The following is a 19,195-nucleotide window of genomic DNA, read 5'->3' as shown; positions in this document are numbered from 1 at the left end:
CAGACTGTTTTGGCAAGTTGGTGAAATTGACACTCCGTATGACAGACTTATTGAATGTGGCTTTGAGAGGAAATCAATAACTATCGACAGACAAAGATGGGTGGACTGTACAGGCTTCAGAATATGCAGTCAAATCAATATGTCTTTAAAGTTAAAGAATATCAACAATAATAACTTTGTTTCTTTGTAGCTATAATAAATTATTGAACTCTACATACATTGCTAGATATGTCCCATGCTAAGCAGTTTATCTAGTTCCAGGGGAATGAAAAAAAAAAAATATATATATATATATATAAATCCCAGTTGAAAAGCAATCTGCTTAATGAACCACAGGCTGGCAAGGTGACACTTAATGGCCACTTTTACTGAAAATACCTCCAGGTCAGATGTACTCTTATTGTATGAAAACATACTGACGAATTTAAAAAAAAAAAAAAAAAAAAAAGGCTTTATTACATGTTTTTCCATCTGATTCCAAATCTGATTTATAAAAGAGCACAATGCACAAACTATTGTTTTAATTACATTTGTGTACTTTAAATACATAAACAACAGAAAAAGGCAATATACACTTATTTAAGAAACCCGTACACCATATTTTCTGAGAAAATATAAATACAAACAGGCAATTAAAAATAAAACAAAAAGTTGTTTAGTGCATTACCCTCATCGTCCCACATATTTACAGACATCAATTATGAAAAGCTCTTATCATTTGGGATAAAGCAATTGTGCATTGTATTACACATACATATTTACAATACATACATCTTTAAAGACCTACTCCATTTTGGACATTTCATATTTCGTCGTCATGATCTCCTGTTGGAGAGAAAATGTATCAATACCAAAGTTATGGGAGAGAGCTGAATCAATTTATCTTTTACAGTTTAAGCAAAATGTATCAAGGTTTTTTATTTGAATGGCTGTGGAATACACTGAAATCTCCTAAATATTCAATACGGTTACATAAAAACCTGTAAAAAGCCTGCGTGTATTGTAGTGTGTAATCTCTGATCTCTTTTAAGAGGTTTCAAATATACAATGTCCAACGCAAGCTTAAGTGAGCTCTTATTAGACAGACAAAACCTCAACACTCCTTTTGTTCCAAGCAGAAAGAAAACGGCCAAAGGAGAGGGAGCGAGGGTAAACACTGTGACGCGACAGTCTGATCGCTCTCTGCTCTACTTTACAAGCTCAAAGAGCAGCCACTGCTGGCATTTCAGAGTATTGTACTTACCTCGTCTGAGTCTAGCAGAGGCGGCAGGGCACTGTAAAAGAAAAACAAAAGGTTAATGACACAGCAGTGATTGCTAGACGTTTTACAGACAAACTAATGATGCGTTTTGGTGTACAAGTAATCAAAAGCCATGCTGAATAATGATAAAAAAATATATATTTTTTTCATTGTAAACATACTGTTACTATTGCATAATTTCAGTATTTATGGCTTGAATATGATCTCTGGACTTACACATCAGCCATTGAAGAGGGAATGTTCTCCTCAACCCATCTGAGATCTTCATCCTAGATGGGAAAAAAACAAAACATTTCTGATTTGTGAGATGGAGGATTCGATGACATAAATCTGATGTCTGGCACACAGTAATACATAACATGAACGATTGTTTTTCAGTATAAAAAAAAATGTTTTTATATTAATTAATATATTAATTCGATTTTACAGCATTGAGAAAGTATTAACTGAAGATGTAGAAATGGCTAAATCATTTCATTTTGGAAAGCATTACTTCATAATAATGGAGAAGGAATGAGACTGATTAAGAATAATTCAGCTTGTTTTAAAATGAACAGCTAATATCTTGAATGCGATTTCTGAACTCTATGGAAAAATTTGTGATTTAGTATATAAAAACATGTTTTTTTATATTAAAATACAAGATATATAATCTCTGAAGCAGGTAAAGCAATCCTACATTGACAACAACAATACTTAAGTCATTACTCTTAAAGGGATAGTTCACCTAGAAATGAAAACATTGTTGTTCCATACAATGAAAGGAAACGTGACTGAGGCTGTCAGTCTCCTTTCGTGTTCCACAGAAGACAAAGTCATACGGGTTTGGAACAACATAAGAGTGAGTAAATAATGATGGAATCTTATATTTTTATAAAAATAGTGCATTTTTATGAACTATTCCCTTAATAAACATTCATTTTTCTTAGGTCAAGTATTGGTGTGCATTACCACTTTGCTGCAGTTTACATTTCCATTGGTCTCTGGTTTCATTCCTCTCATTTTCACACCCTCTGTGGATTCAAGTACAACTGGTTAGAACCAGTTTAACGCAGTCAAACAAAAGCATAAGAAACAAAGACTGATTACCAGAAATGGAGACTTTATAGTCAGCATTTAAATGCGCTGCCTCCAATGATTAAAGGAATGTTCCGGGTTCAATACAAGTTATGATTAAATCAACAACATTTGTGGCATAATGTTGATTGCCGCAAAAAATGTTTTTGCCTGTATTCTCCTTTTCTTTAAAAAGAACATTTAAAAAGAACAAAAAAAAAAAAAAAAAAAGGGACAAGTCCAGATACATTTTTGTGCTAATTGGCATTATGCCACATCTGCTGTCGATTGAGTTTAACTTGTATTGAACCTGGATTATTCTTTTAGTATGAAGCTATGTAACCAGCATGTCTGATTTATATATAATAATATATTGAATCATTTCTGAATTACTATTTCATTAACTGAGTGAAGAAAAATGGCAGCTTGCAATGGTCCTGTGTGCAGAATTATTTATCTGTCATCCTTAAATACAGTGCACTACTGAAATCTTACACCTGCTAATTTGTTAAATCAAAACACTTACCAAAGGCATCATTCATTAGCTGTTCTCCCTCTTCTTCCTCACTAACTTCATCCACCAGTGGACTGAAGGCATATCTGAAGAATTCAAAAGTACAAAGATTGAGGCTTATCACCTCGACGTACATAACACTTTCAATTGTAACAGCATGGCTTTTTCACACATACATCGATTTCTTCACTGGAGGTCGCAAGGTTGAGGTTTTATCACTACTAGACGTTCCTGCCACTGGTTGTCAAAATTGTATTGATGGGCTGCGTAACTGGCCATAGCTTTTAAAAATCTGATCACAAACAAGATGTATTGCCAGTAAAAATATGATACAATTATATTTTGACAAGGAATCACTTCTCTTGCTGTTAAAATTCACATTTCGGAGGGGAAACATTTGTAAATAAATTGCAGCAGTGAATAATGCATTGTATCATGAACCATTCCCATAAATGCACAGATTATCAACATAAATCAAACTCACTTAGAATGGCAACAATTCCTGACACAATTTTCTATGCATCAACTTTTTAAAATGGGCAGAGACAAATCATAGAGCACAGAAATCATTCACTTGGCCAGTCGCGATTATTAAATAATAATTTGATCGCAGTTATTCGATCTAACTGCAGATATCTGAGATGACCGCGATTATTGTGCACTTTAAATTCCAATTATATTTGACTCTCCAAATAAGGAAATTAATGGTGTCTCGTTTAATTGAACTCCGACTGTCAAACTGAGCAGCATTGCGGACCACAAGGAGTGCAGCTACTGAAGAGCATGTGAAGATTAACCACTTCAAAACCGTGATGTGCACGCCATCTGTGGAGGTTCAGACCAAACTCCCGCAAAAATATTTCAAAGTTTTACTTTAATTTAACAATTGTGTAATGTAAATGGCAAATGTTATTTGTGGTTGTGGGTTCATACACGCATGATAGAATCATAATTGTCAGAATTGTGAGAGCTTTAAAACACAATTACACAATTATTTGTTTGACAATTAATTGAGTCAAATTTCATAATCGGGACAGCCCTATCGCTCACAGTAACATCAACGTCTCCATTTTGCTGACTACCGACTACAGTATCTCATGGGAGATGGATCACATGAGCTCCAACATCTTCACTACTATTGGCAGTTGATGCATCACATTTCTACTCATTTGCATAAAGTTAAACTTCTCTCAACTTTGGCATGTCGCTGGACCCCTATCACATTGCCAACGGTCACTCATGTTGCTGGAATTAGACAACTCTCTTTAAAAAAAAAGAATGCCTTCCGGTTGCAGCAAACCAATGCATGTGTGAACTACCCTTAATACACTTACAAATTAGGGGCCGTTCATTGTTTTTCAGCATCTCTCACATGAACAGCAAATTTTTTTAGATGCAATGTCAGGTTACAAAGAACATCAACTTTTAAGAAAGCACCTCAAGATACAACTGTTCTATTAGTTTTTTAGCCCAAGCGTTCAGTCTAAACGGCCCCTTAGAGATGACCCATGAATGTAGGGAATTGTTTAACCTCTGGTTGTTGGCGGATGGCCTCCACAAGAAAATGATGACGAGCAATATAGTTGAGAAAAGAAAGCGCCAGAAGGCATCATCTAACCACAGCTCTCTCCAGTCCTGCAAGAATACATGCCAGATAATTATATGGAAAAAGATACAACTGTCATGCAGAATGAACATGAATCAAATATTACTAAAGAATGCTTACAGATTGGCACTTTGATAACTTGAAGGTCTTTGTTGTCCAAATAATGAATATAACAGAAACTGAAAGAGAATCAGGATTTCATAATGAGAATCATTAAATATTCTCTGTGACTAGATTTGCATTTCCTGAAGGAAATAACTGTGCTTGCAAGACAGCAAAATAATAATATAAAATGTTTTAGTAAAAATATGAAAAGTTGTAAAACTAAACATAACGAAATGGAAATGAGTGAGAAAGAGAGATGGAGTCTCCCCAATTAAGGTTCACTTTCCAATAATAAACCATGTGACCCAGATACAGACCAATCAGGGTCAATGGGAGATATTTAAAGAATAGTCTTACATTTCTTCAGTAGAGTTTATAAAGTTTGTAAAAAAAACTTGGGAGTTGAATAATAGAGAAGAGTAAGAAAAGAATGAACAAAATATTTGCAAGCACTGCAATCATTCCAAAAGACATATGAAAAGACATTATGCACAATATAGTAGTAACATGCAGCTTGTGCTCACCGATGATGGCGAATATGAGTGTGTTGGTGAAGTGTCGGTAAAGGGAGAGCTTGACCACATTTCTCCTCAGCCGAAGGAGCTTCATTGTCTGGGCCAGGCTAATGAAGATGTGACTGGGTGTCAAGGGCTACTTCAGATCACTAAGGCTCAGAATCTTTCTAACTCAATCTATCTAAAGCAGACACACACACACACACACCTTACTCTACAGCAAAAAATAATACACTGAGAACTAAACATGGAGTCTAAATGGAGCACTGGATGAGGTGCTGATAGGCTTTTTAGTTTATTGACCCATGCAGAGTGTAGCAAGAGCCAGAGAAGCAAGTATTCCTGAACCACTGACTAAAATGTGACTGAGTCCCTTGATGTTTCTCTGATTTCAATCTTTACAAAAGGAGAAAAAAAATCAAGGGAATTGCAGAGAAAATGAGGACAAAAGGAGGGGTGATTGACATCCCATATAGACATGCCCACTGCTACACAACAAGAGAGAAAGGGGAGAAACAGAGACACAGTAATGGAGAAACTGAGGATATCCACCAGCAGAGGGTAGAGTCGAGAACAGCCAAGGGGATGGCAGCCAGCAACACCAGGTCATCTTCAGCCTGGCAGAACAATATAGGGGGAAGAGAAAGGGAAAGAAAGAGAAGAGCAGCACCATCACACACCTACAGTTCCATCACGATCAGAGGGTCCTAAAAGGCTCATACACTGCAAACCAAAACCAGCATTCAGCCCAACAAAGGCAGGTACACATTAGGCTAGTAGCAAGGTAAGCTTAAAGAAAAGACTGAAAGTTGAGAAGGAAGATATTCCCAAAATATTATCAAAAATGTATACCACAACCACCGAAATAATAAATGCCAAAAGAAACCTAGAAGAACCCATTAAACTGAAAGAGTGTTGTGGTATTTAGTGCATGTCTATTAGCTTTGAGGGCATCTAATATGCTAGCGTACTCATACATGTTGACAAAACTAACTTTAATCAAATATAAGCATTTAAGTCTTCTTCATCCAAGAAAACAGACCAAAAGTATTGATGAATCATCTTGCACTCACTCATTTTGTCCAATCAAATGCTCTCTAGAATCAGAATGTCCCCTCCCCTAATACCACCTGCAACTGAATAGCAAGGTTCATGGCTGTAACAAACTAAAGGCTATTGCCAATTTATTTATTTTTTAAAAAGGACAAGCTTACCCCGTTTCAATAGAAAATGCATCAACACAGGAAAGAAAATCTCCTTGTAAAGCAATTAAATAAGAATCGAATTGAATCTTTACATTGTGGCTTTCCCTAATACAGCTTCCTGAAGTTCCTGCTAGGCATGTGATGGTATTCGGTAATATGGTACATCACTTCTAAAAGCGTTAAGTCAGAAGTGTTGAAGTATTATGGGTTCCATAAAAATGCAGAGGAAATGTCGGCCGAAGACAGTTTCCTTTTGTGTAAAACATGTGGCAGAAACGTGGCAGCGAAACACAGGAATGCCACCATCAGTGGGACAATCATCTCATGCATATCAGCAAGATAAAATTGTGACAGTTCTGCTTGTTTTTCCAAACTAATTTTAATTAAATATATCATTAAATTGTAATTAATAATGTCAATGTGGCACAACGAGGATTTCAATATTAAGTTCAAGTTGGAATGCAACGCAATCTAATGTTGCAATACAGTGCGAGTGAACTTGCAGTTATTAAATTTGTACCTAGCACCTAGCTATATATTAGCACCTGGCTAAATTAGTTTTTTTTGTCAGGGTTCTTTTCAAAGTCCTTCTCTATTAATTTAAAAGGCCAGTTTGGTATTAAAAGTTTATATATATATATATATATATATATATATATATATATATATATATATATATATATATATATATATATATATATACACGTATATATACGTATGTATATATATATATATATACACACACACACACACACACACACACACACACATACATACACACACATTACAAAAACAGGTTGAAATATATCTCAATACCATGATAAAAGCTTCAGCAATTATCGTGATGTGGAAATATGGTACCATCACATGCCTATTTTCTGCAATACAAAAATCATAAATTCTACTCTGTTGCTTCTACATTTATTTCCAATGATCTGTCCTAATCTACATGATGTAAAAGCCAATGTGGCATCTGCACAAAGGGAGAACTGCATTATCACATGGCCTTAATAGATGGTTGCTTACGAAAGGATATCCACCACACAATACAAGAATCAATGAGGGCCATAACAATGTCACAAAGCAGTCTGCTTGAACCACCGTGCTCCTGTGAGAGAGAAAAATTAAGCTTCACAAGGCATGGGTGCAGAAACATCATTATCACTTTAAATTGGGGAGGTTTGTGGCAAAAGTTGAGAGGGTTTTTGTAATAGTTTCCATTCATTACTTAGTAAAGATTGTGTAATCCATTTCTGTGGTGTGACTCTCCTTACCGTATTGACTCTCAAGACACCCTCTATGATAGAGAAGAGAAGGTAGAGCACTCCCACCCCCACAACCCTGTGCAGCAATGCTCCTAGTCTGGGCCTGCAGCGTAAAGGCAGATTACAAATGCAAATATATAAATACCACTGACGGATACAGAACATATTTCTTATGGTGAAATGCTCCACATCTTTAAAATTAGTTTTAGCACAGTGTCCTAACCAGGCGCAATGCAAAACAATTCCACCAACAAGCAATTTCTCTTTCCACACGATATGATACAATCACAGCAAATAAGAAGATATTTGATGTTTAATATACAGATATATGGATCATGATCTTAGACCAATGAGATTTCAGTGTGGGTGGGGATTCACAGCATGACACTGCAGAAAATTTCAAAATGTCCTGTTGCATTCACAGATGGTTAAGATGAAAACACCAGATTTACAACCACATACAGTAGCTCACAAAAGTGAGTACACCCCTTACATTTTTGTAAATATTTGGTTATATCTTTTCATGTGACAACACTGAAGAAATGACACTTTGCTACAATGTAAAGTAGTGAGTGTACAGCTTGTATAACGGTGTAAATTTGCTGTCCCCACAAAATATCTCAGCCATTAATGTCTAAACCACTGGCAACAAACAGGAGTACACCCCTAAGTGAAAATGTCCAAATTGGGCCCAGTACAACATGTACTGTGACATACTGAAGCAGAGCATGATCCCCTCCCTTCGGAGACTGGGCCACAGGGCAGTATTCCAGCATGATAACGACCCCAAACACACCTCCAAGACGTCCACTGCCTTGCTAAAGAAGCTGAGGGTGAAGGTGATGGACTGGCCAAGCATGTCTCCAGACCTAAACCCTATTGAGCATCTGTGGGGATCCTCAAATGGAAGGTGGAAGAGCACAAGGTCTGTACCATCCACCAGCTCCGTGATGTTGTCATGGAGGAGTGGAAGAGGACTCCAGTGGCAACCTGTGAAGCTCTGGTGAACTCCATGCCAAAGACGGTTAAAGCAGTGCTGGAAAATAATGGTGGCCACACAAAATATTGACACTTTGGGCCCAATTTGGACATTTTCACTTAGGGGTGTACTCACTTTTGTTGCCAGCAATTTAGACATTAATGGCTGTGGGTTGAGTTATTTTGAGGGGACAGCAAATGTACACTGTTATACAAGCTGTACACTCACTACTTTACATTGTAGCAAATTGTTATTTCTTCAGTGTTGTCACATGAAAAGATATAATCAAATATTTACAAAAATGTGAGGGGTGTACTCACTTTTGTGAGATACGGTACATACACAATTACGCATAAAATGAAAAATCGCTTGTTGCGTCATCACGTCAACAATTGTTACCAAACATCCTTATTTGAAGAGCTTTAGGGTGTTATGCATTCATATGTTGCCAAAATGGTAAATACTTGAGATGGGCATTACTGATCTTTTATAAAAGGTTTAAGGTTACTTTGTTTAGCACTGAATCACAAAAATAATATTGAACAAGTCTTCTCCCCTCAGAGGAAAAATTGATTTTTAAAGAACATGGCATTTCAATAAACTGAATAAAGGATTCTAATCCATTTTAAGTGTGAGGCTACAGTGCTTAAACATTTTTTACTGCTTAAACAACAACTTACTTGACTATGCCATATCCAAGGCTAGCAATGATGACAAGCACTCGGGCCAGGGTCCTTTTCACAGCTGAAAGCACCTCAGCAAATACTACTGCACCTTGAACTACAAACACGCATCATAAAAACTACATTCACCTTATCAATCTTACCAAGGCTTTAGAGCTTAATTAAACAACATTTTGTCACAGTAAACATAAGCCCTTAACACACATCTTAGGATATTCAGCATTATTACATGGCTCTCTGGGATTCTAAATTCAAACTTGTCAACTGCAGCATTCAACAGTAAATAATTTTTTTATAATGAGTGCTAAACTGTAAAACTGATCGTTGTTTCAGGCAACCGATTTACTACACAGACCTAGTTGTGCTAGTTTCACGTCTCTTGTACCACTGCTTTCTTACAATCATTTCAACTTTCATCATCATCATCATCATCATCATCACTTACAACATTAATATTTCTTAATATGCATTATTATTATTATTATCACCACCATTGGTTTGTGAATGTGAATGAATGCGACACAATGTAAAGCGCTTTGGTAACCTCTAAGGTTAAAACAAGTGCAGACCATTTACCATGCAGAGACAATTAGAAGTAAGCAATTTCTGAGGTTAATTTGCTTGAAAACTGTAACACTGACAATGTTCACATGGAAATCAGAAAGCGGCTTATTACAAGAAAGCAGAGTAGCATTCCAGTTTACATGCACTGTATAAGCACCATAATCTTTACTAACGTATACATGCAAGCAGTAAGCAGCTTTCTCCACGGCAACGTAATTTCCCGGCGACACTTGTTTAAATAACAAAACTGTTATCTGAGACTTGCCGATTTTATTCCTCAAAGCTTCGCTTTATTTCTAGATATTGCAGAGTTGTTGATGTGTTTGTTTTCTTAACTTTCGATCACAACCTAGAGCAGAACTGCACTTCAATAGTGGGGTTTCCCGGTTACATAAAACTCCAGGATTCCCCCTATGTAAAATGCAAATGCGAGGGACATCAATATTTTACATTGGTGTGAACAAATTGGTATAGTTTATGGTGTATGTGATTTTCCCACTTTATTCACAGAAATGTTTAATTATTTTCACTGTTTTGACTTGTTGCTGGGCTCCATCCTACGACATTTGTTATCCGGCCTGTTCGTGCACATGCGCACTCCTCAAAAAACAGTTTGAATGCTTTTTAAGTGTTTACATGGCCACATTAAGCAGTGTTCTCCAGGAGAAATCTGGATGTGTTAAACTGCTTTCTCTTAATCCCTTGTATTTCTTACGGTGTAAGAAAATCACAGTTCTTGTTTACATGAAGTTTCAGAACGATGCTTACTGGAAAAACCCTAGAATAATCTTCTCTTAACCATTTGTTTTGACCGACCAGTTTAGATCCCGCCCACCAACACTGATCAACCAATGGTTAGTACAATCTCTACGTTAGTCCTCTATTGGGACCAACTATTTGTTTCACCAATGGCAGATTGGGGGCATTTTCAGAAAGCTGTTTTGAAAATGTTTATTTTTGCAATTCCATTCTGTGGCGCTAATTTCACAAAAATTACATCCTTCAGCTTTTAGTATGTCATCAGCATGACAATATACAGCATGTCATTTAAAGACCCTGATGTGATAATGACCATCTGACTTACATAGATCATTCATTCAAAACAACTAGTATAACACTATATCTAAACAGTTTTCATTTGAGTACAACAGTATGAAAAATGCTAATAAAACAAAAAAGGAGTGATTTGTAATTTTTTTTTACATATCTGTCTGCATTAATAGTGCCCTTACAGATGTGTGAGTTCCCCATGCCATGGGCACCGACACAGCCCTGGTCCATGCAGACAATTTTGGACCTGACACTGATAGCTTGGATGGTCCTTCTTTGGCCCAGAGAACACGACGGCTGTGTTATTCAAAAACTATTAGAAATGTGGACTCATCGGACCAAAAAACATGGTTCCACTGTTCTACTTTTCATCTAAGATGAGAGAAGTCGGCAGCGCTTCTGGACAGTGTTGATTTAGGACTTCTGCTTTGCATAGTAAAGTCTTAAAACTTGCATCTGTGGATTCAGCAGCGAATGCCGTTGACTAACAAAGGTTTACTAAAATTATCCCAAGTCCATGTTCATGATATCTATTAAAGATGAATAATATTTTTTAAGACAGCGATGTCTGAGGGATCAAAGATCACGCACATTCAGAAGTGGTTTTCATCTTGCCCTTTACGCACAGAGATTTGACCATATTCCTTTAATCTTTTAACTATTTTGTGCACTGTAGAGGGTAAAATGGCCAAAATTCTTCCACTTTGTCTTTGGGAACATTGTTGTCAAAGTGCTGGATTATTTGCTGAAGCATCTGTTGTCTCAAATGATCCTTGCTCTTGAAGGACTAGGCTGTTTGGAGGCTCCTTATATACTAGGACACAATTTCCTCACCTGTTTAACATCTCCTGTTTCACTCATCAAATTGTTATTAGTCTTAAATTGCCCATCTCAACTATTTTGGTGCATGTTGAAATTAATGTACATAAAAAAAATATATATGAAATTCACAAGGTAAAACATCATGTGTAGTTGTAGCATTTTCAATTTAGCAAAGTGTGAATATAATTCACAAATCACTACTTTTTGTTAACAATGGTATCCATTTTTATTAACATTGTTCTGACCTATTTCATGACTGTTGTGTGTGTGAAAATCCCAGGAGATAAGCGGTTACAGAAATACTCAAACTAGCCCATCTGGCACCAACAATCATGCCACGCTCCAAAAATCACTGAGATCACATATTTTCCGCCATTCTGATGGTTGATGTGAACATTAACTGAAGCTCCTGACCCGTATCTGCCTGATTTATGCACTGCTACCACATGATTGGCTGATTAGATAATCCCATGGATGATTGTTGGAGCTAGATGGACTGGTTTGATTATTTATGTAACTGCTGATCTCCTGGGATTTTCACAGACACAGTATCTAGAATTTACTCAGAATGGTGCCAAAAACAAAACAAAAATCCAGTTAGAGGCAGTTCTGCAGACAGAAAAGTCTTGTTTCTGAGAGAGATCAACAGAGAATGGCACATCAGACTGGTTTGAACTGACAAATTCCACAATAACTCAATAATAAGTACAATTGTGGTGAGAAGAATAGAGGTTGGAGCAGCTTTGGCAGCACAAGGGGGGCCTACACAATATTAAGCAGGTGGTTTTAATGTTGTTGATCCACACACACACACACACACTTTTTTTATTAGATGACTTCTCACGTTACCTGAGTGGCCATCATAGCGGATACTCTGGAACTCTGCATAGTAGACTGCCTTCTCAAGCATGCCAAGGAAGATCACTCCTCCAATCCAGAACTGTATCCGCAGCAGGTCTCTCCAGTAACAAGCCGAAAGAGCCAACCACAGCACACCCAGAATCACATAGATGATGCACATAACCATGTAGAACTGAGGACATTGGAAAGCCACAATGAAAATGGAGCATTTGAAATACACAATGTGGAAGCTATTGTAAAATAAATAAATACCAAATTCGGCACAAAAAACTTTTAAAAATTTAACCTACAAGAACTTAACCAACAGAGCATACCCATACACAACCAAAACAAGGAACAATGTATACTCACAATCATCAAAGGCCATTCAGATGCAGAAATATAGTCATGGGGTCCCCTCATCCTGACCTCCACTTTGGTTCAAGAAATTCAAAAGAACCTCATATTAGTTCTACATACAAAAAAGCAATTCTTGGACGGAATAAACAACAGGGCTAATATGCACAGGACTTCAAACCGGTAATCAATATCTAGCTCTGCAAGCTCTACGGCTAGTTGATTACTAAATGCAACCTCACTTCAAAACGTCACTTTGGGACAGTTCACCCAAAAATTACAATTCTCTCATCATTTACTCACTTCCACTGAAAGGACCAAGAGAGCGGAGATATTCTTCTACAAATCTTCATTTGTGTTCAGCTGCAGAAAAAAGTCCTACACATCTGGGATGGCATGCAGGTTAGTAAATGATGAGAAATTTTTTTTTTTTGGGTGAACTATCCCAGAAATTAAAAACTTACACTGTATGTTCCATTTTGTTGTTGTGGTTTCAGACTCATCAATTTTGATGATGAACATATAAGGACTGTCTTCCCAGGTTCGTGCCACTGTGTTGTCTGTTTTAGACCTCTGCCAAAACAATAACAAAAAACGCTGTAAAGAAAGAGCAATATCTATACATAAAGCATTTATGAATCATTAATCTGTGCTTAAATACTCACCAGTGTATACACTGATAAAGAGTCTTTGCTTTTTGCAGCATTTGATTTGTTGTCTGTGGCACCCTGATCCTGCAAACATTGGGAACATTGAAAACCTTCAAATACCTGTATTCAAGTCTTAAAACACCTTGTTGTTGACCAGGAACCTTATAAAAGTCATGTTATTTCACATTCATCTAATAACCCACATTTTTTATTTCTTCCTCAGTCTTCTCTGTGTCTCTTCTGCGCCTGCCTTGAGTTGTTGTGGTTGACTGCAAAAAGAGGCATTGTTTCAGAAACTTTTCTCTGCATTGAGAAATTTAACAGCAGCCACCAATTTGATATATATATATATATATATATATATATATATATATATATATATATATATATATATATATAAAAATGACTATCAGTTTAAAGCAGGAGCAATTTAACTCACCTGATATAGTGGTTCCAGCTTTATTGGCCTATCAAGCTCCTTTACTGCAAGCTGTGGTGTCAAGAAAACCGAGAAAAAGTGAACAAACATTAAACCACAAATACGTTGACATTCATGTTAACACTGAGAAACAAATACAGGTATCAACTGTAAAAAATAAATAATGGTAACACTTTACAATAAGGTTCTATTCATTAACATTGCTTAATGCATTAATTATCGTAAACTAACAATAAACAAAATATTTTTACAGCATTTATTAATCTTTGTTAATGCTAGTTATTAAAAATACAATTGTTTAATGTTAGTTCATGTTAGTCCATAGTACATTAACTTATGTTAATATATACGTTTGATTTTACAAATGTTGAAATTAGCATTAACCAAGATTAATAAATGTTGTAAAGTATTGTTAATTGTTAGTTCATGTTAACTAATGGAACCTTACTGTAAAGTGTTATCTAAATAATAACTTAAGCCAAAACATAATACAATCAATAGATAATCATAGATTTCATTAATCCAGATTCAGCAACACACTGACAAAATATCTTAAAATGTACTTCATTTGACCGGAATATAACTACGCCTATAACCTGATGTAATATGAACAAAAGATGATTCCACGTACCACATTTCCAGACATGTGTTGGGTGCACTTTATCGGAGAGTACTTGTGGGTTATATAGAATCCATTGCCTCCTTCACGTTGCACTTGATCATTGCCAAAATACTGTTTTGCCATTTCAGCCTTTTCAGAGGAGCAGAAATGCATGTTATCATGCTGCAAATTTGGTCAACAGTAGCTAATATTGATATTGAAATGGTTTTATAAACAGTACACTCACATCAAGTCCAAACACTTCATCATGGCAAGGGGAACTCCGCAAATACCATGATATAGTGAGGTCTACAGACTCGCACTTCTCGGTGAGCCCTAAAACATGAGCATTAATTTAACACAAGGCATAATGCATTCAAAAAATGACAAACCTTCTCTGATGCATTAGATTGAGGTAACACTTTACAATAAGGTTTTATTATATTTTAAAGTAGCATTTTTATTTATCCCCTTTTCTCTCCAATTTGGAATGCCCAATTCTCACTACTTAGTAGGTCCTCGTGGTGGTGCGGTTAGTCACCTAAATCCGGGACAAGTCTCGGTTGCCTCCACTTCTGGAACAGTCAATCCGTGCATTTTATCATGTGGCTCATTGTGCATGACACCGCGGAGACTCACAGCATGTGGAGGCTCATGCTATTCTTCGTGATCCACGCACAACTTACCACATGCCTCATTGAGAGCGAGAACCACTATTCGCAATCACGAGGAGGTTGCTCCATGTGACTCTACCATAGCACCTGGGCCAATTTGGTTGCTTAGGAGACCTGGCTGGAGTCACTCAGCACACCCTGGATTCAAACTCGCAACACCAGGTGTGCATCAATACTTGCTGAGCTACCCAGGCCCCAGGTTTTATTTGTTAACATTAGCCCCATGATACCTACTGCATTAACTTATGTTAACAAATGGAAACTTATTTGTAAAGTATTACCAAAACTGATTTGAAAAGACAAAGAAACTGATCAATTCAAGAATATACTCACACTTCAATTCAATGAGACTGTCATTGAACATTGTCTTTGGAAAATAGAAGTAGTTTTGCTTCTTGATCATTTCCTGAAAGAGTCAAAAAGCATGAATACTCAATATTTATTGGTCGCCAAAAATGGATTCCTTTTTTACATGTTACAATTTGAAAACTGGTTTACATATGATGGTATCCGTCTACTGCTGCCGTATATTAGAGTACAACAGGACTATTAAACTGATTATTACCACATGTTTAGCATTATGTAGTTAGCTATTTTATAGTAATAATCTATATTGCCAATAGTTTAGCCTAAACACATTGACACCTATGCTGTTTAGCCTACAGGACTAGCTAGTACATAAGTTTCATATTAGCAAGCCCCATTTCAAGTATCTTCCCATTCATATACGGTGACTGTTGACTGGTGTTGTGTCTCGAAACATAATGTACTGTCATCACTCTACAAGGTAGTTCTACAAGATTTCACTTAGCCTGGATACTGCACCAGCACAGATGATGCACTTACGCTGTCCACCTTCAGGATCCATTTGCCCGGCTCAGATATTGCTGTCACCGGTCGAATTAATACGCAGTTAAGAATGGCAACTAGTAATACTCCACGAAGTCTTGTCGACACCAATGACGCGGTCGTAACAGTCGCCATTGCTATAAGGAAGCAGTTGACGTGACAACTTCTACGCGAAAAGGAGCGACTTCACTTCCCTCTGCTGCGCTACTTCCTGTTTGACGTAATTTGGTGGGCGGGGACACATTTGGATATTTTAATTTTATGATAATAATCAAACATGGCCTTATTACTACATGTGGCAGTGATTTGTTGATATCAAAGAATGTGATAAATTTGTATTACGTAATACAAATACCAGAAGATTAATTGATGATCTAAGAAGATTAATTTGGCAGTATATTCTACAGGCAGATCGTAAATATATAGGCCTATAGGGGAGACCGGGGATGAAAGTAACACCTTTTGTTTGAGCGTCAGTAACTCAGTGGTTGTTTGTGCTAGATCTCTCAAACTAACTTGGACATCTATTACACAATCATATATTATGAGTTATTGTCAAATACAAAGAGTTCCGTTGTTTCAACCTGTTGTATAACGAGTTGGGGATGGATGTAACGATGAGAGGTAATTTGCTAAAATAAGATCCACTTTAATGAAGAATAAAGAAGACATTGTTTTGAATTATCTGAACAATTTAAAGTCGACAAAAAGAAATTCTGTGTGAGTTTGTTTAAGTGTGTGTGTGTGTGTGTGTGTGTGTGTGTGTGTGTGTGTGTGTGTGTGTGTGTGTGTGTGTGTGTGTGTGTGTGTGTGTGTGTGTGCTGTTGTAAATGGCTGCCCCTGGAGTGCAGGCTTTGTGGGCCCAGAACTGACAGTTTACACACTTGACCCACATTTATTTTGGTCTCGAGTTTCAAAGTGTTCCATGCACACAATGCAGAAATTCTCATCATCTGAGGTTTCAGAATCCTCTTGATCATTGGGCTTGGGCCTTTTGCTTGTTTGCATTCTTCTTTTGACCCTTTCCAGATGGCAGGGTTATTCTTTTTTTTTTCACTTCTTTTTAATGGTCCTCTTCTTTGCTTCCTCTTCAAGTGCCTGTTTCACAGGTGCATCTGTCAGAATTTCTGATTGCCTCTTCTTTCTCTTCCCCTGGCAATCCTCCTTGGTCCTGCTTTGGGAATTGGACGCAGAGCAGAAGGACTGAAACCTTTTTGAGCAGCTTGAGTTGAGAGGTCTGGCTGAGTCTGAGAAAAGGCTTGACCTGCCTGGTCAAGTGGGAAAAAGGCTTGGGCTGCCTCAGCTGAGGTTTGGGCTGGCTGGTCAGCTGAGGTGGATGCTTGTGCTGGCTGGTCAGCTGAGGTGGATGCTTGGGCTGGCTGGTCAGCTGAGGTGGATGCTTGTGCTGGCTGGTCAGCTGAGGTGGAAGCTTGGGCTGGCTGGTCAGCTGAGGTAGAGGCTTGAACTGGCTGGTCAGCTGAGGTAGAGGCTTGGGCTGGCTGGTCAGCTGAGATGGAGGCCAGAGAGGCAGATGGTTCAGGGCGATCTGTGACCTGTGATGGTGTATAGTCACACTCCTGTAAAACGTCTGGATTGAAAGGCCAGATACCTGTACATCTAAAACCAGCTTGTACGTTGCTTGGCGTAGCATCATTGGGGAATGCAATCCTGACCAGGCTTGGGATGTCATAGATTGTCATTGTTTTTGCAGGATTCATTCTCATCCATGCATCACTGGCTGTGTTGATTAACTTCTTGAATGGACATAGACGCTACGATCAAGGGGCTGTAGCTTATGAGTGGGGTGGGAAAGAAAGGAGTACTATCCCATTTTCTTTGCATTAAGTGACCGCCTTCACTGAAAGATGAGAACTGTGGTTGTCCAACAACAGTAGCACCTTCCTCTCAGGACCGACCTTTGTATGTTTAACAAAGTGATCCAGGAAGATGAGGAAATCCTCCTCCTGCATCCATCCAGATCCATTACCACACCCAACACTACCTGGTGGTCCATCCTTTAAGAAGTGGTCTTTATATATTTTACGTGGGAAGACAAAGGATGGAGGAATGACATTTCCTAGTGCATTCACAGCACAAGCTACAGATACCAGGACACCCCTTTCTCCTGATGTCATTGCACCAACTTGTATTGATTCTCTGAAACAGCCTACAGGTATTACAGGATGTCTATAGGCATGGTTTTGGTTTAATTTCACAATATTAGCAATTAATGCTAATATGCTAATTAATTGATGCTGCAACCCAGTAGCTTGTTCTAGCTTGTTTAGACATCCATTATTCAAAATAATAGATGGCAGTCATGGAATTAGTCCACAGTACAAAAAAACATTTTCTGTGGACAAATATGTTTTAAATTAAAATAAACACAATAGGAGAAAAGCTTCAGTGTGCTTTTTTGGAACACTATACAGCCCTATACAATTATTGTTTGTATTAAATTAAATAAATTACCAAACGAATAAAGCATAATAAAAAAAAAAATAATATTGTTAGGGCTATATAATTGTCTTTTCTTTACACAAACTTAAATTAGCCTTACCTTGTTCTGTAGATGAAAAAAGTCATTTGATTGAGATTCTCAGAATGTTCTACACTGTTTTCAAGAGTATAAACTGTCAAGAACTATTTGTCCAATGCTGAGTTCACATTCAGAAAATGAGCTTTTGGACATTTAAGAACTTTTAAATATTTTAAATCTAACCCTCTTTACCTCGGATTGCATTTGCTAAGCTTCTTCAGAAAATGTAAATTGCATGATGACGCTAAAAATCATTTTAGATGACAAAAGTCCAAGAAGACACAAAGATTAAGGTTACTTATTCCACCTTTAAAGTGATATTTTGTTTGTGGTAAACATGATATTTTATGTTTCAAAATAGGTTACAGTGGCTTTTGAAAATCTATTATCCTTATAGGCCGATTTAATATTTAAAATGGCAAAAGCATCTTCATTTACACCAGAGTTTTATGAAATATTTAGTTAAATAAAGAACCTTGTAGCAAAAGGGTCTGACAATTACCAACCACTGAGTTGATCATATTAAAACATAAATAGCAGTTGTGATCTTTGCTGCAGGGTCTAAATCACGTTTGATATTATATGCAAATGTGTGCATATTTCTGATGAATTTGCATTCTT

At 37.1% G+C, this 19,195-nt stretch overlaps 1 protein-coding gene across 2 annotated transcripts; it reads right to left on the bottom strand.

Annotated features, from left to right (window-relative positions):
* Positions 1 to 429: 429 nt before the first annotated feature.
* On the bottom strand, positions 430 to 16,234 carry zgc:162698 (Transmembrane protein 87A-like). Of its 2 annotated transcripts, none has more exons than XM_052107494.1 (21): positions 16,033 to 16,234; positions 15,520 to 15,592; positions 14,760 to 14,848; positions 14,543 to 14,662; positions 13,912 to 13,962; positions 13,676 to 13,741; positions 13,488 to 13,556; positions 13,287 to 13,395; positions 12,838 to 12,899; positions 12,475 to 12,658; positions 9,187 to 9,286; positions 7,537 to 7,630; positions 5,606 to 5,674; positions 5,067 to 5,175; positions 4,558 to 4,616; positions 4,363 to 4,466; positions 2,844 to 2,917; positions 2,213 to 2,274; positions 1,478 to 1,530; positions 1,244 to 1,274; positions 430 to 825 (listed from the first exon to the last, which is right to left on the bottom strand). In XM_052107494.1, the coding sequence occupies exons 1-21, from the start codon at positions 16,168 to 16,170 to the stop codon at positions 784 to 786; spliced, it is 1,758 nt and encodes a 585-aa protein (XP_051963454.1). In that variant the 5' UTR covers positions 16,171 to 16,234; the 3' UTR covers positions 430 to 783. The 2 variants fall into 2 exon arrangements, with proteins under 2 accessions (XP_051963454.1, XP_051963453.1); XM_052107493.1 differs by lacking the exon at positions 5,606 to 5,674 and adding an exon at positions 7,299 to 7,370 and having other exon boundaries at positions 431 to 825.
* Between the last annotated feature and the right edge of the window lie 2,961 nt (positions 16,235 to 19,195).

The sequence above is a fragment of the Xyrauchen texanus genome, chromosome 36, assembly GCF_025860055.1.
Source record: "Xyrauchen texanus isolate HMW12.3.18 chromosome 36, RBS_HiC_50CHRs, whole genome shotgun sequence".
NCBI lineage: Eukaryota > Metazoa > Chordata > Actinopteri > Cypriniformes > Catostomidae > Xyrauchen > Xyrauchen texanus.
Note: the sequence above shows the minus strand (reverse complement) of the source record. Positions and strands in the feature narration are given on the sequence as shown.